General features: G+C 41.9%; 1 protein-coding gene across 1 annotated transcript in view; it reads left to right on the plus strand.

The window, feature by feature from the left end:
* Positions 1 to 27985, plus strand: part of LOC139389990 (mediator of RNA polymerase II transcription subunit 27-like) — a 100738-nt gene that overhangs the window by 32380 nt on the left and 40373 nt on the right. The window contains exons 3-4 of the mRNA XM_071137057.1: positions 11207 to 11337; positions 23589 to 23682. Coding sequence (XP_070993158.1) covers positions 11207 to 11337; positions 23589 to 23682 — 225 coding nt within the window. The remainder of the gene's footprint in view (positions 1 to 11206; positions 11338 to 23588; positions 23683 to 27985) is intronic.

The raw sequence follows: 27985 nt of genomic DNA on the forward strand, positions 1-27985 counted from the left end.
ATTTGGAAACGTCAGTGTTTTCTTTCCAAAGCTGTCAATTATATGCATAGTCGAGCATCTTTTCGTGACAAAATATCGCGCTTAAAACGGGAACGTTTTTTTATCCAAAAATTAAAAGAGCGCCCCCTATATCAAAGAAGTTACCTGGGAATATTGAAAAACTGGGAATATTAAACCACCAGCTTTCATATGTTCTGAGCAAGGAACTTAAAAGTTAGCTTTTTTACATGGCACATATTGCACTTTTACTTTCTTCTCCAACACTGTGTTTTTGCATTATTTAAACCAAATTGAACATGTTTAATTATTTATTTGAGACTAAATAAATTTTATTCATGAATTATATAAAGGTTAAAAAAAAGTGTTCATTGTTCATTCAGTATTGTCATTATTACAAATATATATATATATATATAAGTAGATATACTGGTGTGCAAAGGAGCAACAAAATAAAAACAATATCGGGATGAGGTAGATGGATGGGCTTTTTACTGATAGGTTATGTGCAGTGATTTGTGAGCTGCTCTGACAGATGGTGCTTGAAGTTAGTGAGGGAAATATAAGTATCCAGCTTCAGTGATTTTTGCAATTTTTTCCAGTCATTGGCAGCAGAGACCTGGAAGGAAAGGCGGCCAAAGGAGGAATAGGCTTTGGGGGTGACCAGTCAAATATACCTGCTGGAGCACGTGCTACGGGTGGGTGCTGCTATGGTGACTAGTGAGCTGAGATAAGGCGGGGCTTTACCTAGCAACGACTTGTAGATGACCTGGAGCCAGTGGGTTTGGCGACGAATATGAAGCGAGGGCCAGCCAACGAGAGGATACAGGTCGCAGCGGTGGCTAGTATATGGGGCTTTGGTGACAAAACGGATGGCACTGTGATAGACTGCATCCAATTTGTTGAGTAGTGTTGCAGGCTATTTTGTAAATGATATCGCCGAAGTCAGTAGGATAGTCAGTTTTACGAGGGTGTTTGGCAGCATGAGTGAAGGATGTTTGGTTGCGAGATAAGAAGACGATTCTAGATTTAATTTTGTATTGGAGATGCTTAATGTGAGTCTGGAAGGAGAGTTTACAGTCTAACCAGACATGTAGGTATTTGTAATTGTCCACATATTCTAAGTCAGAACCGTTCAGAGTAGTGATGCTGGATGGGCGGGCAGGTGCGGGCAGCGATCGGTTGAAGCATTTAGTTTTACTTGCATTTAAGAGCAGTTGGAGGCCACGGAAGGAGTGTTGTATGGCATTGAAGCTCGTCTGGAGGTTAGTTAGCACAGTGTCCAAAGAAGGGCCAGAAGTATACAGAATGGTGTCGTCTGCGTAGAGGTGGATCAGAGAATCACCAGCAGCAAGAGTGACATTGATGTATACAGAGAAGAGAGTCGGCCCGAGAATTGAACCCTGTGGCACCCCCATAGAGACATACTGCCAGAGGTCCAGACAACAGACCCTCCGATTTGACACACTGAACTCTCTCTGGGAAGTAGTTGTTGAACCAGACGAGGCAGTCATTTGAGAAACCAAGGCTGTTGAGTCTGCCGATAAGAATGTGGTGATTGACAGAGTCGAAACATTGACATATTGCACTAATTTCTCCTGTACACTGAGGACATAGGGAAGCTTTGCAGCGGAAAAGTGAAAGATGTTCCTATTTGAAAGCTAGAAAAAAATGTGTATCTCGCAATATGTTTAATAAAAAAATAGCTCTCATGCTAGGAGGTTGAAGCCCACTGTGCTAAACCATCGTTGTCACGTTCTGACCTTAGTTCCTTGGTTATGTCTTTGTTTTGTATGGTCAGGATGTGAGTTGGGTGGGTTGTCTATGTTCCTTTTTCTATGATTTGGGATTTCTGTGTTTGGCCTGGTATGGTTCTCAATCAGAGGCAGCTGTATATCGTTGTCCCTGATTGAGAACCATACTTAAGTAGCCTGGTTTCACTTTTGAGTTGTGGGTGATTATTTTCCGTGTCAGTGTTTTGTTCCACACGGAACTGTTTCGGTTTAGTTTTTTCACGTGGTCGTTTATTGTTTTGTTCAGTGTTCATTATTCTTATTAAAAAACTAAGATGAACACTTACCACGCTGCGTATTGGTCCGATCCTTGCTACTCCTCAAAAGCGGAAAGCCGTTACAATCGTCTGTCACATTACGATGCCGTCACCATCGACGATGTCATCGCCATTGACGATGGCTGTCAATCATCGTCGATTGACAATGCTGTCGTAGTATTGCCCAAACTTACTTAAGTCTAAATACCCCAATCACATTTCTTTACATTTTTAATATCTGTTGCGCTCTTCGTACGTGTTCATTTGTGCACAAAAAAAACTGTTACCCAAGACTACCTCAACCGGTTGCCGTTGAAGGAGTAAAATGACTATTATTGTTCATCCTGAGTTTGAAATAGCTGAAATCCATAATGTGGCTAGGCTACTGATGTATAGTGAGTGCTAAGCTGTATCCTGCAGACTGCAGTGCTACATTTCCCCTCAACCCTCCGAGCCCTGTTTGCCTCCACAAGGTCACATTGCCAGCGGCAGTCCTACGTTCCCCACTTAAAAAGCAAAAACCCATACAGCTAATGAGTTCAGAGATTAAGGAGCCACAATTAGGGCTCAGACACACCAAGGATACTGACTGCTGAGAGGTACTTAGCACCTCTGCCCAGTGTCGGCAGTTAACCTTTTGTTGTTCACATAGCACATATCCACCACTGATCCAACAATCGCAATACTCCAGACCACAAGGTGGCAGTAGCTTGTTTAGCTTGTGCCTGCTGTAGATGGCTAATGTTAGCTAACTAGCTAGTATGCTGTGCTAATGTTGCTGCTAGCTAGAATGTGGTAAGCCCTTGTTAATACTAGCCAGATGGCCACAACTAGATAAACATTTTTTAAAACCTTTATTTAACAAGGCAAGTCAGTTAAGAACAAATTCTTATTTACAATGATGGCCTACCCCTGCCAAACCCGGACGATGCTGGGCCAATTGTGCGCCTTCCTATGGGACTCCCAATCATGGCCGGATGTGATACAGCTTATGTGATAACTAGCGTAGCTAGCAACATTATAATTAAATCACAATGGATATATTTTTTTATGTAGCAGCTGCCGATAGTCAATGGAGGAGCTAGCTAGCTATGTTGTGCTACTGGCAAATGGTGATCCAAACTTTAGCTAGCAAGAGAACTGGCTTTGGCAGGATGGGATAATTGAGAGTGATTTACATTATTTCTTCATCTTGCTAGATAAATAGCTTGTAAATGCATTTAGTGTTGTGTGCATTGTGCTGCACTTACCACTCCATTCGTTTCATATGAAGTGTGTGTGTGTGTGTGTGTGACTGCCTTGTTAATTTAGTGAGCTAACTGCCAAACATACAGAAAAAAAAAATGTCAAGCACAACTCCTTAGCTAGATGTAATATTTGTAACAGCTCTCCTCTTCGTCTGATGATGAGGAATAGGAATCATCAGACCAACACGCAGCGTGGTAACTGTTCATAGTAAATTTTATTCAATAAACTAAACACTGAATAACAAAACAACGAGCGTGAACGACACGAAACTGTCCTGTAAGGTGAAAAACAGAATGCAACTACCCACAAACACAGGTGGGAACAGGCTACCTAAGTATGGTTCTCAATCAGAGACAACGATTGACAGCTGCCTCTGATTGGGAACCATACCAGGCCAAACACATAGAAATACAACACACAGAACAAAACAGAATGCCCACCCCATCTCACGCCCTGACCAAACCAAAATAGAGACATTAAAAAGGAACTAAGGTTTATTTAAGCTTTATTGTTTTAGTTAGAACAATTGTGATTAAAAGGGAAAAAGTGCTATTTTTCTCCTTTTTATTTTCTTGTCACTCCTTTCAGGTCCCCCTGCTCTCTGATTGTTTTAAAGTCAAGTTGTTGGCCATTGCCAAGCATTGTGATTCTACAAGTAGAAAGGTTAATCTGCACCAGGTCGGTACGCAGCAGGTACATATTTTGTAGTAGCAAGAGAAGGAATGGCCTCCTACAGTGCTAAGTTCACATCTTGCATCTTGCACATCTTGTACTGCTGCATTGAAATTCAATTCAGCATATCGTTTTATGCATTAGAATGCAATGCTAGAATGCAGTAATAGTGTGCCTTTTTTAACAACCTCACTTGCTGATGGTAAAAAACCTTGTGTAATAACTTGCCTTGTGTACAGCATATTTCTCTCCTAATGTCATTACTAATGCCAGTATCTTTCTCTGTGAACTAGTCTGATTGTTTTGTTCTCTGCACAATCCCAATATTCCATCAGCAGGTTGTAAGTCTTAATCATCTGTTGAACAAGGCTGTCAAGTCAGACAAATGGCGGGGCTCAGCCCCTTACCCATGTTAGGACCAGAGAGCAGAAAGCTCGCCTCCACATACCACGGCTCTGCCCTGCCGGTAATGATGGAGCACATATCTGCAAGATTGCTGCAAAAGGCCCAACTAATAGGCTGGTCAGTCTGAAAGATCTGGACTGCGAGGGGGAGGGAGAATCAACTTTTAAAAAGCAGCGACCTTTTGAAAATATGCTGCTCAGAGAAAAGATGTTTGATGTTCGAACTTTGCTGGCTTGGATCCCTTATTAGTTCTCAGACAAGGGACTATAAAGCTTAGAGAACAAGTCGCCTGTGTTTGCTTTCGCCTGCTAATTCCTTATTAAAAAAGTTCAGGACAGCAGGGGACCTTTTGATAACAGATTCCTAATATTTTGTTTTCTGAATACCACACATTCATCTGTAACTGCTCATGTCTGATGTTTTCAGAAAGACCCTTTCGCCTTGGATTTATTATTATTTTCAATGTGTTTTACTCCTACGACTAGCCTACAAGTTGCGTTGAACTCGTGGACATGAGGATTTTCAGTCGATCTTCTTTTAGAAAGAATATTTCAATCTTTCACAGCACACTTTGTCAATTGCATTTGCCAGTACCTGTTGCATTTGCCAGTGCCTGTTGCCTCACCAATTTGCATGGCCCTGTTGTTTCTGAGAACCAAGTGCTACCTTTGTTAAAATTCCTCTATGCTGTAAGTACGAATCTCCATTTCAGTTTTTATGAGTAAAACATTTTAATGATTTAAAAAAAATAATAATAATAAAGGAAAATGTGTTCACAGCCATTCTGGCAGCGGTCATTGGCAGTTAGGCTCTTATTAAAACGCGGCTGCACTGTCACACCGCTGCGTCTCCTTGTTCAATCACAGCCAGTAGAAACTTGTTTAAACCCAAATTAGTTTCCTGGGAGGAATATGACGATCTTATTTGCAGTTTCAGATTACCCTGATTTATGAGAAATACGTCCCAGAAAAAAAGCCTTCAACCTGAAACTCTGTGGCTGATATTTAAAGATGAATTAAACCTATGACAGCAGTACAACTGCCTGTCTACAACTCTCTCTCGGTGCATGTTGTCTTCTGCATTTCCTCTTCCTTCACTGCTCCCTTGTCGCCGCCTCTTGGAAGCTACCAACCAAGGGCATTTCCAATGTCAGCCTTATGAAAGACACAAAGCCTGCTCGATTTATCTGACTGTATTCATACTGTATCGTCACTGTCCAGTGATGAAGAAGTGAATGGCAAAATCCAGAAGCAATAGTGAGTTGTATAAAAACCACTACAGTAAGAAGACCTCATCGTAGAGGTGGAGGTTTTTCATCGGGCCTTTAATCTGGCATCTAGGCTACGACTTCAAAGAGGCGCATGAAGATGTATGAGATTGGATGAGCTATTTATCATTGTCTGTTTTTGTCAGTCCAAAGTTAAACTCAAGTCAACTATTTTCAGATTAGCTGCATGTAACATCTGTTTTTTTTACAATCAACATAAATAATCCGTCTTCAGAATTAACCCTCTTAGAGCTGGGAGATATTTTATGGTGGATACCGTCTAAAGGTATTTTGATACCGTGCTAAATCAAATAAAAGTTCTTCAAATTGGACTACTTCACTGTCAGTTGTGTTGTGCAAAACAATCAGAAGAGAGAATTCCCATTTATATCCACTTAGAATGAATTTGTTGCCATCCTATGGTCATGTGCTACTCATAAAACATGAAGAACTTCTATTATTCCAAAACATAAAATACCATCAAATACCGCCGTACCTCCAAAATGATAAAATACATTTTATTTTGTCCATATCACCCCAGCCCGAGCCCCTCTAATTCCCTGCTTTTTGTGTTTTGACATGATCAACATTTGTTCCAATCTAAAATGTGAATGAAAGTGTTTCCCCAGACTTACTTTGATGCTCCCATTAGTTCTATAGTTAAAAATCTTTGGCTGTCCAGTCCCATTATGCTCGGTGGGGAGGAGTTGGAGGGAGTTGTGGAGGTAGGGGACCTGGACAGGCACGGAAACAGCTGGCTCTTTTTGAATGGAATGGGAAGCAGGAGACTATAGCTGGTGTAAGAGCTGAATGGGGATAATGCCAGGTTGTGTTCACACGCCCCCCTGCTGTTCCCACTCTCTTCCATGTGAGGCTTTTGGGATTGTTATGTAACTTCACTGAAAAAAAGGGAAGAGAGGCTGTCAAACAGTTAGAAAAATACATGTTTTTTTGCCCCCTTTTGAAGATGCTCACAGTTTTATTCAGTATTATCTTCTGTGCCTCTGTGAAAGAATTCCCAAACAATATTGTGAAGTGGGATCAGAGCCAGTAGTATTGAATATTGCGTAGGCCTTACAGTATGTTGCTGCCGAGGGGGGTTTGGGTAGTTTCTAGAGGCCCTCTTGGCCACAGAGACAAACGTTTGCTGTTTTAAAACGAATTTCTTGCAGTTCTACACATTTAGCTATGGGGCAGATTGAACATGTTACAGTTTTAAAGCATTTTACAGTTGTAAAATATAGATGCAACATGTCAAGTATTGGTCCCATTTTTCATCAGGTGAAATAAAAGGTCTCAGAAAATGTCCATACTCACAAAAAGCTTATTTTGTTGAAATGTTGTGCATAAATTTGTTTACATTCCTGTTAGTGAGCATTTCTCCTTTGCCAAGATAATCCATCGACTTGACAGGTGTGGCATATCAAGAAGCTGATTAAACAGCATGATCATTATGCAGGTGCACAAGAATTTGGCGGTACATCCAACCGGGCACACGACCACATGCAACCACACCAACCCAGGACTTCCACATCCGGCTTCTTCACCTGCGCCACCCAGACAGCTGATGAAACTGTGGGTTTTCACAAACTGTCGGAAACCATCTGTGTGCTCGTTGTCCTCACCAGGGTCTTGACCTGACTGCAGTTCGGCGTCGTAATCCGACGTCGGTGGGTAAATGCTCAATTTCAATGACCAAGTGTGCTCTTCACAAATGAATCCCAGTTTCAACTGTACCGGGCAGATGGCATACAGTGTGAATGGCATTGTGTGGGCGAGCGGCTTGCTGATGTCAACGTTGTGAACAGATTGCCCCGTGATGGGGTTATTGTATGGGCAGGCATAAGCTACGGACAGAAAAAACACAATAGCAATTTGAATGCACAGAGATACCGTGACGAGATCCTGAGGCCCATTGTCATGCCTTTCATCACCTCATGTTTCAGCATGATAATGCACGGCCTCATGTCACAAGGATCTGTAAACAACTCCTGGAAGCTGCAAATGTCCCAATTCTTCCATGGCTTGCATACACACCAGATACGTCACCCATTGAGCATGTTTGAGCATGCTCTCGATCGACGTGTGTGACAGCGTGTTCCAGTTCCCGCCAATGTCCAGAAACTTTGCGCAGCCATTCAGGGGGAGTGGGACAACATTCCACATACCACAATCAACAGCCTGATAAACTCTGTACAAAGGAAATGTTGCACTGCATGAGGCAAATGGTGGTCCCACCAGGTAGTGACTGGTTTTCTGATCCACGCCCCTACCTTTCTTTTAGAGCTATCTGTGACCAACAAATGCATATCTGTATTCCCAGTGATGTGAAATCAATAGATTAGGGCCTAATTAATGTATTTCAATTGACTGAACTATAACACCAGTCTCAACGTCATCAGTGAAGAGGCAACTCCGGGATGCTGGCCTTCTTGGCAGAGTTGCAAAGCAAAAGCCATATCTCAAACTGGCCAATAAAAGATGAAGATGGGCAAACAAACACAGACATTGGACAGAGGAACTCTGCCTAGAAGGCCAGCATCCTGAAGTCGCCTCTTCACTGTTGACGTTGAGACTGGTGTTTTGCGGGTACTATTTAATGAAGCTGCCAGTTAATGAAGCTGCCTCTTTCTATTCTGGTTAGAGCCAGAATAGAATGAATAAGCAATGAGAAACGACAGTCCATCATTACTTTAAGACATGATGGTCAGTCAATCCGGAAAATTTCAAGGACTTTGACATTTCTTCAAGTGCAGTCGCAAATACCATCAAGCGCTATGATGAAACTGGCACTCATGACAACCGCCACAGGAAAGGAAAACCCAGAGTTACCTCTGCTGCAGAGGATAAGTTCATTAGAGATTCCAGCCTCAGAAATTGCAGCCCAAATTAAATGCTTCACAGGGTTCAAGTAACAGATACATCTCAACATCAACTGTTCAGAGGAGACTTTGTGAATAAGGCATTCATGGTATAATTGCTGCAAAGACACCACTACTAAAGGACACCAATCAGAAGAAGAGACTTGCTTGTGCCAAGAAACATGAGCAATGGACATAAGACCGGTGAACATCTGCCATGCCTTTATGTGACGCAGAGTAGGCGAGCGGATAATCTCCGCATTTGTGGTTCCCACCATGTAGCATGGAGGAGTTGATGTGGGGGTGCTTTGCTGGTGACACTGGCTGTGATTTATTTAGAATTCAAGGTACACTTAACCAACATGTCTAACACAGCATTCTGCAGCAATACGCCATCCCAACTGGTTTGCACTTAGTCCCACTATCATTTGTTTTTCAGTGATGCAACACACCGCCAGGCTGTGTAAGGGCTATTTGACCAAGAAGGAGAGTGATAAGTGCTGCATCAGATGACCTGGCCTCCACAATCACCCGACCTCCACCCAATTGAGATGGTTTGGGGTGAGTTGGACCGCAGAGTGAAGGAAATGCCGCCAACAAGTGCTCAGCATATGTGGGAACTCTTTCGAGACTGATGGAAAAGCATTCCAGGTGAAGCTGGTTGAGAGAATGCCAAGTGTGTGCAAAACTGTCATCAAGGCAAAGAGTGGCTACTTTGAACAATCTAAAATATATTTTGATTTGTTTTAACACTTTTTTGGTCACTACATGATTCCATGTGTGTTATTTCATAGTTTTGATGTCTTCACTATTATTCTATAATGTAGAAAATAGTACAAATAAAGAAAAACCCTTGAATGAGTGCACTCAGAGTGCTACATCGGACATATGGCCTAAAGCAACACTATCTTCTCTGCAGCTTTTGTTGTTTTGTTTATTTATTTCTATCCGGTGTGTTTAGCATTCAGGTTGGGCTTCCCTGGGCACCAGTCCAGCAGCACTGGGCTGCTTCACGATCTAGGCCTTACAAACTAGCCTCATTAGCCACGAAGAGTAGGCTTGGTCAATTAAAATAAATCCCTGTTAGCACAGCTGCTTTGGTCAGCCAAATTTAGCTAGGGGAGCACTGTGTAGTCTGCCTCTCGCCTAGTGAACGGCGCTCTGTAGCCGCACATCTTGACTAATTATTTCAAGAGGAGGAATATTTTAATAGCAATTAATGAGCTGCGGGATTATGTGAGCCCCAATTTAAGTGCTCTGTCTGTGCATGAGCGCTATGAAGAATCCCCAAAGAAGTGAAGTACTGGATGACTGGCGGAATCAGTCCAGATGAGACCTGCCACCGGTTTGCACTGCAGTCTGGGGAGAGCCTAGGGAATGGTCCTAGGTTGTCCTCTAGTTGTTGATTTGGTTTCTTACTCTCCTTTTGTGGTAACACTTTATGGCAATACCAGTATACTGCATATGATGCAGTATACTGGTATTAAAACTTGTCATAAGCATAAGTATGGTTTTATCAAATCTGCTATTTTCAAACTTTTTATACGTTGACTAATAAAATATTATTATAGATGCTTATAACATTATGGTAATACATTATACTACATTCTTACCAAATTAGTAATGTTTATCAGGCTTGTATAACAGCAGTTTTATAAATCCAGATGTTACATCTACTTTTTGAGTTTTTATATTTTGAATTTCAAATAGAGGGATTTCTGGTCCCTTTAGGATTTTCTGTCACATTTGATACCAGTCATTGGGCTGTATGACTGACGCTGATTGAAACACCTGTGTCTTCTGCATAGCTTCCGTCTCTTTCACGACGTTTCATCAGACGGGGAGCAGAGCTGCCGACAGGCTTCTGCCGCTTCCACATCAAAGTGAGAGCTGCTTTACTTGCCATGCATCGCTCCCAAACTAACGACAGGAGGAGAGGGGGAGGCAGAGTGGGCAGGAGCGGAGGATATAGTTGGGCTACAAAACCAAATATTTCTCCTTTTAAGTGAGCAGAGTGTTGTCAGGCTTGCGATTTAGCTTTGGGAAAACAGTCGGCTACAATGTCTCAATTAAACTTGATGATGACTTTTATTTTTTCTTATTTTTCTCTACTCTGTTGCCAATAATGTTTTCTTGTGAATTTTACGATTTTGTGTGGGCTGCTCGAGGCTAGAACAGAGGACACATTATAATACATGGTGTTACTGGTAGTGCAGCTTTCAAGTTGTCACATTTCGGTTAACTCAAGGTCAGATTTCTACCTTCATTAACTTTCATCTGACGCCTGTCACATTACTGTCACATAGTTGGCCTTGGAGCTGTGTTTTAAGTGTCTCAAGGTTTAGTGACGAAAACAGACCCAGACTAGGTCAGCTGTTGGATATTCTCCATGTATGCTTGATGTGATGTGGTTTAGAGCTGCCTGGCTGCGCAGGATGATCTCCACCCTGTAATAGCGATAGTGTCGTCTGAAATGGCCTGTCCTTCTCACCACTAATAGGCTGCACACGGTAGACACACAGCCTACCACGTGGTTCCAATTGGATCTGTGAGTCAGAGCATGGGGCTTGCAACACCACCGAGTTGTGGGCTTGATTCCAGCCAATGAGATACTGTCTTCACTAATGCCTAATGTTTCCTTTTAGGCCTAGTTATTGTACTAACACATGGCATGTTTTTTGTTTGTTCTTTTCTCTCCCCATTTAGTTACAATACCACGCTGGCTTGGCGTCCAGTCTTCTTAACCAGCAGTCACTCAAGCGCTCAGCTAACCAAATGGGGGCATCAGCCAAGAGAAGACCCAAAGTCCAGCCCAGTACCCTGGTGCTGCCACCACAGTGAGTACAGCTCCTCTTCATCCTGCTCACACATTTCCCTGATAGTTGGGAAAGAAGTGACTGAAAGATGAATGATCTCACTCCAATTTTTTTTTTTTCCCAGTTTATTGTTGTCATAGTCCCGAGGGATCAGATAATGGTAATAAAGTGGTGCATTGTCTTATTTTGTTTTCTTGGGCCGTAGACCTCTTGCTTTGACATGAGAGTGGGGGGAAGGGCATGCAGAAAGTCTGGATGGATGGACTGAGGGATGATATCCCCAATGGATGATGAAACAGTGGGTGAAGGAAAGAGAACAGCGTGGTCCCTAGCTGGCATAGCTGCTACACAATCTGAAATACATTGTGTGTTGGGCTCTTATGGATAGTGTGGCATCAGTGTGGCATTGTACCCTGGTCTTAGAAATGTCCCACCTTTATTTTACAAATGTTTGTCAGTGTGCCTTTTGAAAGACATGGGCTACTCTTTTCATAATGTTATTTTACAGTGCAAGTTATTGTGCGACTTTTATATAATTTAAAGTCCTTCGGGTAGATGAGGTTTGTAGAATGTGTGGAAAAAGCACCTGGTGCACTGTTCTGTTCACCCTCACACCCCTTGTCAATAAAGAAAGATCCTCACAAAATGTCAGATCACTGGGTTTGGGTGACATTTTCCCCCATATTTCCCATCTGGCATTTTAGAAGTTTTTGGCATGGGAGGTAGGGCCGGTGTCGCTCAGTAAAGTGTCTGCACTCTGGATGTAAAAGGAAATATCAATAGTGGAGAACAGGGAAGGCACGGCTGTCACTGTAAATCTTCCCGGAGCAGCTTCTCACTGGTCGGTTTCCTGCGTTGTGCAGGAGGGGTGACTCTGGGCTTTGGGGAACTCTAATGGCTCCGTACAGCACAGGAAGAGAGCGAGGTGAAGAGCGGAGCAAGGTGAAGCCAACCAGCGGCTCCTCTGTCAAACGTCATTGTCCTGATGAATTTGCCGTTTCTAAAAGGAGCACCCAGCGCATGAATTATGCAGCACAACCTTCATGCGAGGTGGCTTTTAAGTTTTTTTTGCATCCACCCTCCTGCATTGCCAGCTGTTTTCGTCCTGCGTTCTTCTATATGTACAGAAATGCCCCAGAAAGTGCACAGTGTAGTTATGGTATAACAAATAAATGTTGTGGTCGTAAATGAATATAGATGATATGATATTGGGTTTATGCAGACACTTTAGCTACCAAGTAGTCAAGTCCTGAGTAGACACATTTCTGTTGGAGAGTAGATCAATGGCAGGCTATTAGAGATTGGCATATTTGATTGTTCAAGTCGAATCTGCTTTGTCAGCCTTGAAAACGATATTGGTATAGGTATGGAGATACCAGGTTATACAATCTGATAGCCTATTAGTCCGACACTCGACACGTAATAGGTTTGTTATGCAGGAGTCGTGATCTAAGACTGGATGCTGAAGAGATTAACAGATAATAGAAGACATCGGACTGCTAACTAGCAGGCATCATGCTAAGACATTGATGGTGATGTGGCTTTGGCATCAACAGATGCATACAGTATGGAAAGGGTCAGGAGTTTTTGGACACTTTTTGAGGCACTGTGTTTTTTCAGTTATTTCCAGCGTGATCCACTTGGGTTTTCTGCTGGTAGAAAATCCTAGGAAATGTTCTGTAACTGACACAAGCTGTCTCCAATCAATCAATGTCTGGTTGTTCATGTGTTTTGTGGGGGGACCGCCTAAGCCATGGGATGCGTAGCTCTGCGGATCTTAAGTGAAGTGGCAATATTCTATTAGTCTGAATTTGCCGAAACAGTTAATAGTCAGAACACTATCAATTAGGAATATCGCTAACAACAACCGAATACATTTAGGGGGAATTGCATACCTACAGTAGGAAAGAGGAGAATACCTTTCTAATGATGTCAATTTGATTTCTCAACTCCTAATATCACACAAATTACACTCATTGGAGCCGCTTACTCTCACTGGAGTATCTGACCCGCGACTAGACTACCAGTGCGGCAAATGCTGCTGGTAAGCTTTCTTGACTTGGACATGCAGTTGCAGTGAAAAGTTTGGACACACCTACTCATTCAAGGGTTTTTCTTTATTTTTACTATTTTCTACATTGTCGAATAATAGTGAAGACATAAAAACAATGAAATAATACACATGGAATCATGTAGTGACCAAAAAGTGTTAAAACAAATCAAAATATATTTTAGATTCTTCAAAGTAGCCACTCTTTGCCTTGATGACAGTTTTGCACACTCTTGGCATTCTCTCAACCAGCTTCACCCAGGGCAAGAAAAAGTTGACTACCCCTGCTCTATATGGAGTTATGCTGAATGTAATCAGCTAAACTGGCACGTTTTGACTGACTTGTCATGCATAAACCAACCTCCCTTAGACAGCTAGCCCCCATATCTGGATTAACACTGTCCTAAGTGGCTAACACATTTAGGTTAATCATGCATCTCTTTGAGCTGCTGCTCTGTTTATCCAGAGATGCAGTGACCAAATTAGAGCAGTTGTGCTCTCTATTGTTAAAAGCAAAGACCAGACAAATTGATGATTAAAGTGGAACTAACCACTAAGTTTGATAGCTAATCCGACTAACTGATATACAATTATTTCTTGCTTTGGGAGGGTACCACTATAATAATATGGGGATATTGCCTGTGCTTCTGGAAAGTCACCAGGAAACTTTGTGCGGTGCAAGGTCACTTTGGAGTGACTCATGCTGGGTGTGTCGTCTGTTGGCCAACGGCGATCAGTTCGTCACTCCGGGGACACAGGCCTTTGTCCTTGGAGCATCGATTCAAAGTGGCGTTGTCAGCTTGGGCCTGCCCATTCCCATCAACAGAGAGGCTAAGCAGATCTATTAGGAGCAAGCCTGGAATTTGTGATTTTAGGGGCAAGGCCATTTGGCCTTCAAGAGGTGCCCAATCTGCCAGAGAGCCAAGGCCATCTGCTAGGGCACCAAGGCCATTAAACAAAAATAACCAATTAAATTTATTTTAAAACCATATGTGTATGTAAATGTACATGAATAATTTGCCTACATGTCAAAGTGTAGGTGATAGACTATGCGTATTGGCTACAGCATCTCATGTCCACACCGATGCTCACATGAGAGGCACCGGAAAATATAGCCAAAGTTTAATGAGTCTTTTAATTACATATACTGTATATAGGCTAAACGCCAGTCATGTTTGATAAATATAATGTAGTATAATTAATATTAACGCCTAAATGCTTGATTGTGTCAACATACTTGAGGCACTGTTTGTTCCGATAAGAGAGAAATGACAGTGCTTGTTGTGTACCGCAACATCACCCACATTGCAATTTGAGCAGGGGCAGTCATCATTTTAAAACCATTTAACCATAAACATAATTGTTTAAAACCTGGATGTTTTTTATTTTAGGAGGCATGTCTTACCTTGTTTCAAAGTAGCCTAGCCAAATTCCTGACCATAGGAATGTTGAGTTATTTTCTAATCACTTCCTCAAATGCCATTGAAAAAGTATTTCTCTCATGTTGTATTAGTTTTCAAATCAACTTTCTTTCGTTGTCCAGCAGCCAAAGACACAATCTTAGTCATATTAACAACCCATGATAGTTGTTGCATCTTTAGATCTTCCCTCCTTCTACATTTCTAAAGGATATTTTCCTCTGTGTCCCATGAAACCGCTCACATTGGCAGTGCGCTTTTACAAACGATGATGTTTTCTCGCTAATTGCATTTTGTAACATTTGCGTGTATAGCCTACAATTGTTTTTGCGTGTATAGCATTGCTGCGCTTATAATGCGAATAAATAATAGTTTATCAGCATTTTAAGCTAAACGTCCTGATTTTGTTGCATCAGCGTCATTGCTTTTAAAATATATATATATGTGCAGTGATTGTATGAATGTGGGATCTATCGGACCACAACTGTCCCAGAGTCTGTTAGGAATATTTATTTCTCACACAGAACAACAAGCTGACCAATAGAATAGGTCAACTGTTGTACTATGGGAGATAGTAGATTGGCATACGCTAGTGATTTTACTGTTTGTTACTCATCTTGTTGGCTGAGGAAAAGTAAATGTGGACAGTTCAGTGTGTGCCTCGGAATTCAATAAGAAGGACGCGCGCTGTTGCATCCCCGATGTGTCCGGTCTTCACTTATACTTTGGAGCTGCGATGCCTGTGAGAACGACCCAATCACGTGACTGGCATTGGCTAATAAGAATTTCAATACTCTATCTGAGAGAGCCGTGTGAGTGAGAGCTGCTTCGGAGCACACCGAATGGCAAATGGGAGAAGTGAATTATAATTATTATATTCAGCCCAAGGGCACACTGGCCACTTTGGCCGCAAGGCATTGCTTTTTTTTTTTAGGGGGCATTACAGCCACAGAAGGGGGGGCCGTTGATGCCGCTGGGAAATTGGCGGCCTGATTAGGGGCCATCCCCACTGCACTTCTCTCTTAGGTATGGCCCTGTCACAAGCATCACACAAACTCACAGGCCCCACTCACATATTAACATAGGAGGTGGAACATTTCCCAAACACATGTAGAAGCCATTTTTTCACATTGGTCTCTGAATGTAACACCCCGTTGTAACTGGGGTGATAACTTCCAAATGGTAGGGCTGTGACCGTCATGGAATTTCCGGTTATTTGTCAGGCGTATGACCACGGTCACCATTATAATAGGTTTTAATAGAAAGGGGGAAAAAAGTCCCCCATTCTCTCTTCTCCTCCGCTTCTAACTGCATGTTCTGCTGCAGACGTTGGGTTGAATGGGGAACGTTTTATCACGTTGTAAAGAATCAATTTTATTGTGGAAAATGACTCAACTGCACTTGTCATCTTTTTTAATGCCGGGCCATCCCATCTTCTAGTCAGTTATTCGTTCCATAACACAACATTCTAAAACTGGCTCGTTTTTCCTCCTCTCGTCTGTCATTATATTGGCTGTTAAATGTAAACCAGGCTTACTTTTTGCTGCTTTTGGGTAAGCTTGTCGAAGTTGATTTAAAAAGTTATATTTTTGGCTCAGTAGTCTAAGGTACTACAACACAGTGCTAGCTGTGCCACTAGAGATCCTGGTTCAAATCCAGGCTCTGTCGTAGCCGGCCACGACCGGGTGACCCATGGAGCGGCACACATTTGGTCCAACGTCGTCCGGATTAGGGGAGGGTTTGGCCGGCCGGGATGTCCTTGTCCCATTGTGCGGGCCGGGCACATGCATGCTGACACGGTCGCGAGGGGTACTGTGTTTCCTCCGACACATTGGTGCGGCTGGCTTCCGGGTTAAGCAGGCATTGTATCAAGAGGACGCACGGCTCTCGACCTTCGCCTCTCCCGAGTCCGTATGGGAGTTGGAGCGATGGGACAAGACTGTAGCTACCACGAATAATTTCATATTCAAACATTTAAATTGAACAACAATTCCATGTGAATCCGATAACTCTGATGTGTAGACTTTCCACTGTAGAGTTTGTCACCTTATCATTGATGAGAATGTCTCAAATGACAACCGAACTGACATCATATTCATTAAGTACCACCGCATATGTTCAATTGGACGGATTACCAGAATATAGTTAATTTCCCCCCACCTTCTGGTGTTCCCAGCAAATGTAACATCAGTAGGATAGAGAGAGGAAAAAGGGGGGAAGAGGTATTTGACTGTCATAAACCTACCCCTAGGCCAACGTCATGACAACGGACTTGATCAGACACCGTCCACTTCTTTTTTTAATTCATGTGATATTTGGATATATTTGTCATGCAGATTATACTATAACAATTCATAAATGTTTGAATTAGTGAACTTGGGCCTAATCATTGGCATGCAGACGCTTGTTTGGCTCTGGGCATCCTGTTTCCGGTGCTGCATTGCGACACAGTAGAGTTGAGGAGGATGAAATTTCAGTCATCAGTGATCCCTGATTAGACTGAACAGCAAGTCAGACGGCTCTGATTTATCAGTATTCATCTCAGTGAGCCATGCAGTCACAAGCGAGGGAATATCTGACCACTCCTCATAATCAACTGCAACGTTTGCAGGTGTAAGAGAAATGTTAGGCTCCATCCCCAAACACACTGGCAAGCTGATACCAGTCTGTCAGTTGTTGTTTGTCATCTCTCTTTGTTATAATTCGCCGTCATGAAACAGCGCTAGATCCGATTTGTCTTGGTACTCGCAGGTCACTTTTCAAAGACTTTTTGACGGTTTTCACCTGCTCAGCGGCTCCTAATGGTAATCTGGAGCATTCACATTCAAGACACTCTTCACAGTGGATTCTTAAACTATGTAACATAACTTCCCTTTATGTCTATATTTCCTTAGAGTGTTCATTAACTTTGCATTTAAATTACAAGGTTAATACAAAGAAGCCCAAATGACTTGTAGATATTCTAAAGGGAAATTTCACTCACTTTTGCTGTTTTAAAAACAGTTTTTTGCTATTTTTGCAATTAGTCCACTGTTGATACAGTACCAGCATGTTTTGCATGTCACCAGTCAAGTTCTCATATGATGCAAAACACATCATCATGATGATGTGGCCAATGACACTTTGCTTCTTAAGTTCAATATCTTGACCTTGACTGCATGTGCTGGAATTGAAATATAATTATTAGAACAGGCATCCCCATTCAAGTCAATGATGGCATAATGGGTTGACTGGCGGCCATTGCGAGGTGTACCCATAGGAGCAAAGCAGGAAGTAAATTACGACGGTCCCGTTTTATCAGCTTGTTTGGCTTACCACTTCACGGCTGAGCCGTTGTTGCTCCTAGACTTTTCCACTTCCCAATTACAGCACTTAGTTGACCGGGGCAGCTCTAGCAGGGCATACATTTGACGAACTGGCTTGTTGGAAAGGTGGCATGTTGAAAGTCACTGAGCTCTTCAGTAAGGTCATTCTACTGTCCATGTTTGTCTATGGAGATTGCATGGCCGTGTGCTCGATTTGATACACCTGTCAGCAATGGGTGTGGCTGAAATAGCCAAATCCACTCATTTGAAAGGGTGTCCACATACTTTTGTATATATAGTGTACGTGCAAAAATATGTTCTGTGATTTGTTGATTCAACTCAAATGACATTACAAAAGAATACATTCCATTGCATGAGCCACATCATTTGAATTATCATTCTACATTACCATGGAAATGATTGCATCACAATACCAGGCAGCCATTGCGAGTATAATCATGAGTTTATCAGTCAAATTGGCAGAGTTAGAGGTTCCAACCATGGAGTTAGGAATTAGAATGGACATGAACCCAATTAGTAATTATAATCGCCAGTTGCCCATCCCTGATGTACATTTAACCAGTTCCAAAATCCCAAACTACGGTTCACAATGCTCCCACATATGGAAATCGAGCCTGCGAGAAGAGCTATTTGGCTTCAGGCTATTTGACGTGGGAACTGTGGGACACTGTGTCCAAGTAGGTACAAGTAGCTATGTGTGTGGAAAACATTTCATCACAAGTAAGACATTTAACTTGTTTAGTCTGTTTGAAACTCCGCTCATTACTTGTAGCTGTATAGTTTGTTTGTTTGTGTTGTTGGTCTTGGCTATCTAGCTAGCACTCACTCACGTGGTTGCTAGCACCGTCATGGAAAAGGGGTATGAGCGAAGCCCTTCAATATTACGTTTTTCTAAGTAGTGAGGTCGCTCGGGAGCAGACAATGTGGAAAATACGGGTGTGTGCCCAGTGCTCGGACAAAACAAGTGTCGTAATGGGTATGTGCAATTTTCTGGATACGATTATGATCTGAGCATTTTTTTGTAATTATCCGTGATCTGAAAAAAGAGACGCTAATGCTAATTATTACTGAGTGACAGCAAACTTGGCTGTCTGCTGCAAGTTGAGGGCAGACAGACACACTCACGTACGTACAGACACACATACATACAGTACAAGTCAAAAGTTTGGACACACGTGCCAAGAGTGTGCAAAGCTGTCATCAAGGCAAAGGGTGGCTACTTTGAAGAATCTCAAATATATTTTGATTTAACACTTTTTGGGTTACTAATTGATTCCATGTGTGCTATTTCATAGTTTTGATGTCTTCACTATTATTCTATAATGTAGAAATAGTCCAAATAAAGAAAAACCCTTGAATGAGGTGGTGTGTCCTAACTTTTGACTGGTACTGTACATTCATACACACCCATCCACCCCTCCACGTGCTGCTCCTAATCTGCAGCTATTTTGCAGTGAGAACCTGCAGGGAGGTATTTTGCCAAAATCTATTTAGGAATATTAAAACACTTTTTTTTCATTCATGAGTATCTTCCGATCCGACTATCAACTGTCAATTTACGGATACGAGTACAAGTATGGCCATGTCGGCACAGCCCTAGTTGAAAAGTAATCTTTAGACATGTACTTTTCTTAAATGTAGTTTTGTAATTGACTAAAACAAGCAGACAACAAGATAATTGTGTTTGAAAAGGGTAACGTTTTTGCTGTGAGCCAATGGGGTAACCGCAGGTTGTTTTACCCCACATGCGGGCGGGGCCGTGACATTCTATCTAATACTGACTGGGACTATTCTGGAACTTTGAGTGTTTGTGACATAGCCTCTCTAGTAATTTAATAGGATTTCTATGGTTCCAACTTCAAAGTCCGTTCTATTCATTCTATTTCTATCTGTGCTACTGCTCCATTGTGGGGGGGTGTTGCCTAGGCAACCACAGACTTGTTTGTTTACTTGTTTCAGCAAGGAACAACAAAGTTTCAGCAGTTAAGAGTCCATGTTATGGCCGAAAAAGACTCAACCGCACGCCGTCCTGTCTTCAGTCGGTTGTTTGTTCCACACACACAAAATGTATTTTACCGGTTATGACTGCTGCAAAAATTATTAGGGACAACACTGGCTACATGATGATGTCCCACAATCACCTGCCACCCCTGCAGCGTGTTCCGCACAGTTGGGGACATGGTTGCGAGTTCTAAATGTTGAATAAAATTCAACATTTCGAATTTTCGTCGGCTGTCGATGATGGCTTCCAAACTTTAGCCAATCAGAGCAGGAGGGTGCCCTTCCCACAAGAAAATTTGACAGAATATTGGCTGTGCAGTCCACAGCGACTGAACACCTTTTACGCCATTAATGTTTTACGCCTGAGTCCACCGAATACACCCATGCTGCCATCTTTAGACTATTGTCTCTCATCAGGGCCACATTTGTTGTGAGTAGAGGTCAACCGAATATGATTTTTTAATGCCGATACCGATTATTGGAGGACCAAAAAAGCCGATTACCGATTAATCGGGCGATTAAAAAAAAAAAAAAGTTGTAATAATGATAATTACAACAATACTGAATGAACACTTATTTTAACTTAATATAATACATCAGAAATCAATTTAGCCTCATGTAAATAATGAAACATGTTCAATTTGGTTTAAATAATGCAAAAACAAAGTGTTGGAGAAGAAAGTAAAAGTACAATATGTGCTATGTAAGAAAGCTAACGTTTCAGTTCCTTGCTCAGAACACGAGAACATATGAAAGCTGGTGGTTCCTTTTAACATGAGTCTTCAATATTCCCAGGTAAGAAGTTTTAGGTTGTAGTTATTATAGGAATTATAGGACTATTTCCCTCTATACCATTTGTATTTCATTAACCTTTGACTATTGGATGTTCTTATAGGCACTTTAGTATTGCCAGTGTAACAGTATAGCTTCCGTCCCTCTCCTCGCTCCTCCCTGGGCTCGAACCAGCAATACAACAACAGCCACCATCGAAGCAGCGTTACCCATGCAGAGCAAGGGAAACAACCACCCCAAGTCTCAGAGCGAGTGAAGTTTGAAACGCTATTAGCGTCCGCTAACTAGCTAGCCATTTCACTTCGGTTACACCAGCCTCATCCCGGGAGTTGATAGGCTTGAAGTCATAAACAGCGCAATGCTTGACGCACAACGAAGAGCTGCTGGCAAAACACACGAAAGTGCTGTTTGAATGAATGTTTACGCGCCTCATTCTGCATACCACCGCTCAGTCAGGTACTTAGATACTTGTATGCTTGTATGCTCAGTCAGATTATATGCAACGCAGGACACGCTAGATAATATCTAGTAATATCATCAACCATGTGTAGTTAACTAGTGATCATGATTGATTGTTTTTTATAAGATACGTTTAATGCTAGCTAGCAACTTTCCTTGGCTTACTGCATTCGCATAACAGGCAGTCAGTCTCCTTGTGGAGTGCAATGAGAGAGAGGCAGGTTGTTATTACGTTGGACTCGTTAACTGTAAGGTTGCAAGATTGGATCCCCCGAGCTGAAAAGGTGAAAATCTGTCGTTCTGCCCCTGAATGAGTGAATGAACCCACAGTTCCTAGGCCGTCATTGACAATAAGAATGTGTTCTTAACTGACTTGCCTAGTTAAATAAAGGTATAAAAAAATATATATTTCCGATTGTTATGAAAACTTGAAATCGGCCCTAATTAATCGGCCATTCCAATTAATCGGTCGACCTCTAGTTGTGAGCACTACAGCCATGGCAGAGCTCACAGTTTCCCAATACACATAAATAATGATCTCCAAAATAGTTTAAGAAAAGTTATGAGATATGATATGAACACGAAATATCACCCGTAGTCTCAATAAACATCCATCCACCTCCCCTATGCCATATCTTCATTTTGCCTACAAACTTACAGGCTCAAAGAGAAAATGCAATGCAGACCAGTGCCCTTCTATGTGTAGTCTAGTGTTCAGTGAGATTAAGAAGAAGCAAAAGGATGACAAGTATTAGAACAAAAAGATATCTGTATTTGACACTCTCAACCCCATCCTCTTTTTGTATTTAAGGAGCAGCTTCATAACAAGTACTTAGGCTTATTCTAAATGAGTATCCCCATGCTGCAGGGTTTGACTTAGGGAAGTGAACTTTTACATGGAGACTGGATGCAGCCATCCATCCAAGTGTTGTTCTTCTAAGGTTAAGAAATGGAGGTAGTTGTTTCTGTACAGGGTAGTTACACTGAAGTTCTCAATGTTGAACCATGTACCAGGGATGTTTTGGTCAGGCTTAAATATCTCGGTTTGGTTGGAACTGGAACTTGGAACTCCTAGCCCAGAATGCCAAGTAGGTTCTTCAACGCCTAGGGAGATTTGAATTTACTACACTGATTTGAATCTGTGAAAATGTGTTGTTTTGTGTGTTGTGTTGTTTTTCACTCTCAAGATGAATTATTAAGCAGCTAAATGTAAGAACAAGTCTTGTCGTGTAACTGTCTGGCAGTCTGGCACCCTACAGTGGCCGGCAATTGAGAGTTCTGAATCTCCATTTAACAACTCTACTTACTGCCTATGTTCATCCCAATGCACATAGTGAGAATGTAGACCTAAAGTTTGATGTGCATGTGCTTACGGGTGTGCGAGAACACACCAGTGAACTTCTGTACTTGTTGGTCAAAAATGGTAATTACGTGATTGTGGGTCTCTTGACTTCTGTATGACTTTTAAAGTCCTTCTTAATATGAGATTTTCTTTTCATGTCTATTTTGAATGACATCCTTAGGTCTGTCGATGGCTCATGGCTAACAAGATTCTCATTATATTTCGATTAGCATGCAAGCACTTGTGGCCTCGCAGTCCAGGTTAAAAATGATCCCTAGCAGCGCTGACAGTTAACAGGGTCCCCCTGGCAAAGGTTTAAGGGTGCAAGTGGATTGATGTTTGGGAGGTATGGGGGTCAACCAGACTGAGAAACCCTGTTAAAGCTCAGTGTCTGTCCCTCGTAGCCATGACTGTCTGTCTATCTGTGGCATTGATGTGAGAGCTGCTGCTGCTGTCGTGTGCCTTCTAAAGGAGCAAGGATCCTACAAGATGACAGAGTAGCCTGGCCAGTAAGGCTACTATTATGTACATAGTTAGAAGTGTGTGTGAGTGCATGCGTCACGTGTTTGTTTGATTAGGGATGGGTGAGTGGATGATGTGGGTCATTAGTATTATCAGACTAATGTTAATCAGTTGGGAATTTTGAAACCATTGATTAACATGAGTAAAACATTGATTCAACTGCGCTTCAGATGTTGAATCATTTCAAGTGTAAATCATCCAAAATATTTGTTAAGAAAAGAAACGTGACCTAAACCGTTTAGACTCTACACGTCAATAACACAGCAGGACATTTTGCTTTTCTAGGACTGTGGATTGCTGTAGTTTGAAACCTGTTTGTTGTTCATTTCCAAAAAGCAAAAATTGACTTTCTCCTCCTCCAGGTATGTGGATGACGTGATATCGAGGATCGGCCGGATGTTCCCAGACATGTCGATTGAACTCTTCCGACCCAATGGGACATCGGCAGTACTTCTGGTAAGATTCCTCAACACCACCGGGCATCCAACACTTCTCTGCTTCAAAACGTTCTGCTTCGCTCACTTTCAACATTTGAACAATTATTGAAATTTGTAGGGCACCTCCCAATATAAATATATAAACAAGCTGACCAAGATGATATTTGCATGGTGTCAACAATATCCACAAAAGAGCACTGAAATGCAAGATATGCATGCAGTTTTTCCTCCATCGGATAGCGGGATGGTGGGTGCCCTGGCCAAGTGCAGGTTTCTGACCATGAATGCCAAAAGATACAAAACTTCTGAGCTATTTTTATGTGTACATTCTTTGACAAGAAAACCATGATGGAGGAACTGGGTTGAGTTTCTTGACCAATGATTGTCATGTACAGTGCAGATGAAAGGGTACTTACTGTACGACTTCTGTTCATGCAAAAGGTAGAATATAGAGAAATCCGTTCAATCGTCTGACCAACACTAGCTTCTCACTCAGCTCTGCTTTGCTCCAAGTTTTATTTCAACAAAGTGCTTAAGGATTCAAAGAAGACTTGTCGTGTTAAATATTAATACTACCTGTAATTATTAACATGGTTCCCTGGGATGTGTGGTGGAGCGCTGCTCTACAGAAACATACCACAGAACTACACAGCTGCTCTTCTTTACTGTCTCTTACCACAGAAAATGCCCTACCATGATGATTATGTTCAAAATCATGTCCACATATTACTGACAGGTGTGTCTTCTAGTGTTGCACGGTTTACTGGTACCACAGTAATATCACGGTACCAAAACGTTATGATCATTACGATACCAACGTTTTAGAATACTGTAGTACCGTTTCATGTCATATTACCAGATATTTCGGACATACAAGTCTAAAGAAACCAAACTGGCGCCTGTTATAAAAATGTTACAAAGTAAATTTTGTTTCTAAATTCAGTTAAAACATTTTAATCAACAACTATTCTTATTAAACTCGAGGCGAGAAATGTCCACTTCCAAAGTCACGCACATCTCACGTACGGCAGCTATGATCAGCCAGCCACATCCCCTTCCAGCTATCACTCACCTGCTTCTCTCCGTCCACTCTTCCTGTGCATCTATTCTTCCATCAGTTTTTAAAATATAATTTAGCCATGATGGCGAGCGGGGATGCAGACCCTTAAGTCTTCTTTGGTTGCATGTACATTTGATTCATTGAAGCAGTGCGCAAAGTCAGCTCTTCTCTACTTTATGCAAATTGCACACGACAGGTGGAGCAGATGTTTGCTTGAAAATCTTCTGTTCTTGAAACATAGTTCCACCTGTCATTAGTTCCGGGCATGCACAACCAATAAAGATGGTGGAAAGCCAATCATCGCTGTGTCTGGTTTTCAAATTCTATATAATGTCACTTTGCTAGAATACAGAGACAAAATCATAAGGTCAATGGCCTGGAGTAAGATTGCAGAGAATGTTGGTGTTGATGGTGGGTGAAGAGAGATTTGGTTGCTTGTGCTGCTAGCTAGCTATGAACATCAATCAACCTAAACCTCAAAACTGTGATCAAAACCACCATTTGTGAATGTGTTGAGTAAATTAAGTTGTGAAATTTGCCCACCAAAGGATAGAAATCACCAGTAACACGCATTATAACTTTGTAAATGATACACTAAGCATGAATTTCCCATGTAATATTCTAGCAACTGGACATCATGACATTGACGATTATAGCTCCCTTCCTGTAAAATACACAGGCCTGCATGTAAAATGCAATGAATGGGAACATTGGTTAAAAGAAATTGACTTGCAAACATTGTTGTACAAATCTCTCTTCACCCAACGTTTTTGACATTTTGAATTAGCCTACAAATTGTCAGCTCCATATTTTCATGTACTGTACCTAGAATACAACAGTTGGATTTGCACTAAACAATTTCATGTCAGAAAAATCATGTACAAAATCTGGCTTGAAATAGCTTGTAAGTATTCAATAAGTATTCAGACCCTTTGCTATGAGACTCAAAATTGAGCTCAGGTGCATCCTGTTTCCATTGATCATCCTTGAGCTGTTTCTACAACTTGATTGGTGTCCAGCTGTGATAAATTCAATTGATTGGACATGATTTGGAATGGCACACACCTGTCTATTTAAGGTCCCACAGTTGACAGTGCATGTCAGAGCAAAAACCAAGCCATGAGGTCGAAGGAATTGACCGTAGAGCTCCGAGACAGGATTGTGTCGAGGCAGAGTTCTGGGGAAGGCTACCAAAAAAAATTATGCAGCATTGAAGGTCGCCAAGAACAGTGGCCTCCATCATTCTTAAATGGAAGAAGTTTGGAACCACCAAGACTCTACCTAGAGCTGGCCACCCAACCAAACTCCGCAAACGGGGGAGAAGGGTCTTGGTCAGGGAGGCGACCAAGAACCCGATGTTCACTCTGACAGAGCTCCAGAGTTTCTCTATGGATATGGGAGAACCTTCCAGAAAGACAACCATCTCTGCAGCACTCCACCAATCAGGGACTGGGAGACTAGTCAGGATCGAGGGAAAGATGAACAGAGCAAAGTACAGAGAGATCCTTGATGAAAACCTGCTCCAGAGTGTCGCTCAGGACCTCAGACTGGGGTGAAGGTTCACCTTCCAACAGGACAATGACCCTAAGCACACAACCAAGACAACACAGGAGTGGCTTTGGGACAAGTCTCTGAATGTCCTTGGGTGGCTCAGCCAGAGCCCAGACTTGAACCGGCTCAAACATCTCTGGAGAGACCTGAAAATATCTGTGCTCCCCATCCAACCTGACAGAGCTTGAGAGGATCTGCAGAGAAGAATGAGAGAAACTCCCCAAGTACAGGTGTGCCAAGCTTATAGCGTCAAACCCAAGAAGACTCGAGGCTGTAATCGCTGCCAAAGGTGCTTCAACAAAGACTGAGTAAAGGGTCTGAATACTTATGTAAATGTGATATTTCTTTTTTTTCTTTTGAATTTTTTACCAGTTTTTGCTTTGTCATTATGTGGTATTGTGTGTAGATTGATGAGGGGGGAAATTATCTTAATCCATTTTAGTATAAGACGTAAAACGTAATTCACAGAAATTGTTGCATCTAGTTGTGTCTTTGTCCTCCTGTGGCTGGCTAGCTAGCTAAAATGGTTCCTTTCCTAAATTAGCCATGGATGGAAATTTGGATTTGTGGTTTTACTTAATTGTCTGTACTTGCCAATGATTATAACGGTGATTATGATCCAACCATAAATTCATACATTGTGCCTCTGGCCTGAGATGATGGAAGTTCAATATGTAGCTAGATAGTAGGCTAATGTTAACTAGCTGGCCTGGCACAAAGCGGTGTCGAATCATGAATCAGTGATCTTCAAGTCGAAGCTCTAGAAAGAGGCCCGAGTTCCCAACTTGGAATTCCGAGTTGGATGACCATTGAAAACGTATTTTCCCAGTTTTCCGAGTTCCCAGTTCTCTTTAACTCACTGAAGTCTGAGATTTCCCAGTTCTGAGTTTGCATTTGTTTTGAACGCGGCAGAAGTCATGCTGAAAAGCAGGCTAGTGGTTGCTTTGCAACGCTTGCAGTTAGCCACTGATTCCTTCCAAAACACTCATTGTTGGATTTGCGATTTCCAACTTGTAATTAGCAAAGATACGTTATATCTATAATTTCTCTATGACAAGGATTGAAAAGGATTTGCCAGTAGATTGTCGACGTGATTCATGACGATGACTGCTTGCTAGCTAAGATTTCACATAATCAGTCCAATCAAAGCTATGGTAGATCTGTGGCCAATGACTTTGAGCCACCTTGGATGGGCACTTCTAATGTAACTCTATGGCAGCAACCAAGGGGCTTGAATGTTCGAGCTCTCCCCGTAGATTTTGCAGTGACGTAGTGTCCCCATGAGTGACAGAACACTGAGCCAATCATAGCGCAACTAGAGAACATTACGAACTCCTGCGCTCTGCATATCCCACTGGCTGCCCCACCACCACAGAAAGCACTGATCTAGGCTGAAACCTGCATTTTGGAGCTGCCTTACTCAAGAAAGCAAAAAACTCAATGATTATTACATTTTTTACATTGTTTTCAAACTGATATGTGACATGTAATAATGGCTAAATAACATGCAACAAAAATATATAAACAGTACCAGTCAAAAGTTTGGACACACCTACTCGTTCAATGTTTTTTCTTTATTTTTATTATTATTCTACATTGTAGAATAATAGTAAAGACATCAAAACTATTAAATAAAACACATGGAATCATGTAGTAACCAAAAAAGTGTTTAACAAATCAAAATATATTTGATTTTACGATTCTTCAAAGT

This window comes from Oncorhynchus clarkii, chromosome 30 (genome assembly GCF_045791955.1).
Source record: "Oncorhynchus clarkii lewisi isolate Uvic-CL-2024 chromosome 30, UVic_Ocla_1.0, whole genome shotgun sequence".
In the NCBI taxonomy this organism is placed as follows: Eukaryota; Metazoa; Chordata; class Actinopteri; order Salmoniformes; family Salmonidae; genus Oncorhynchus; species Oncorhynchus clarkii.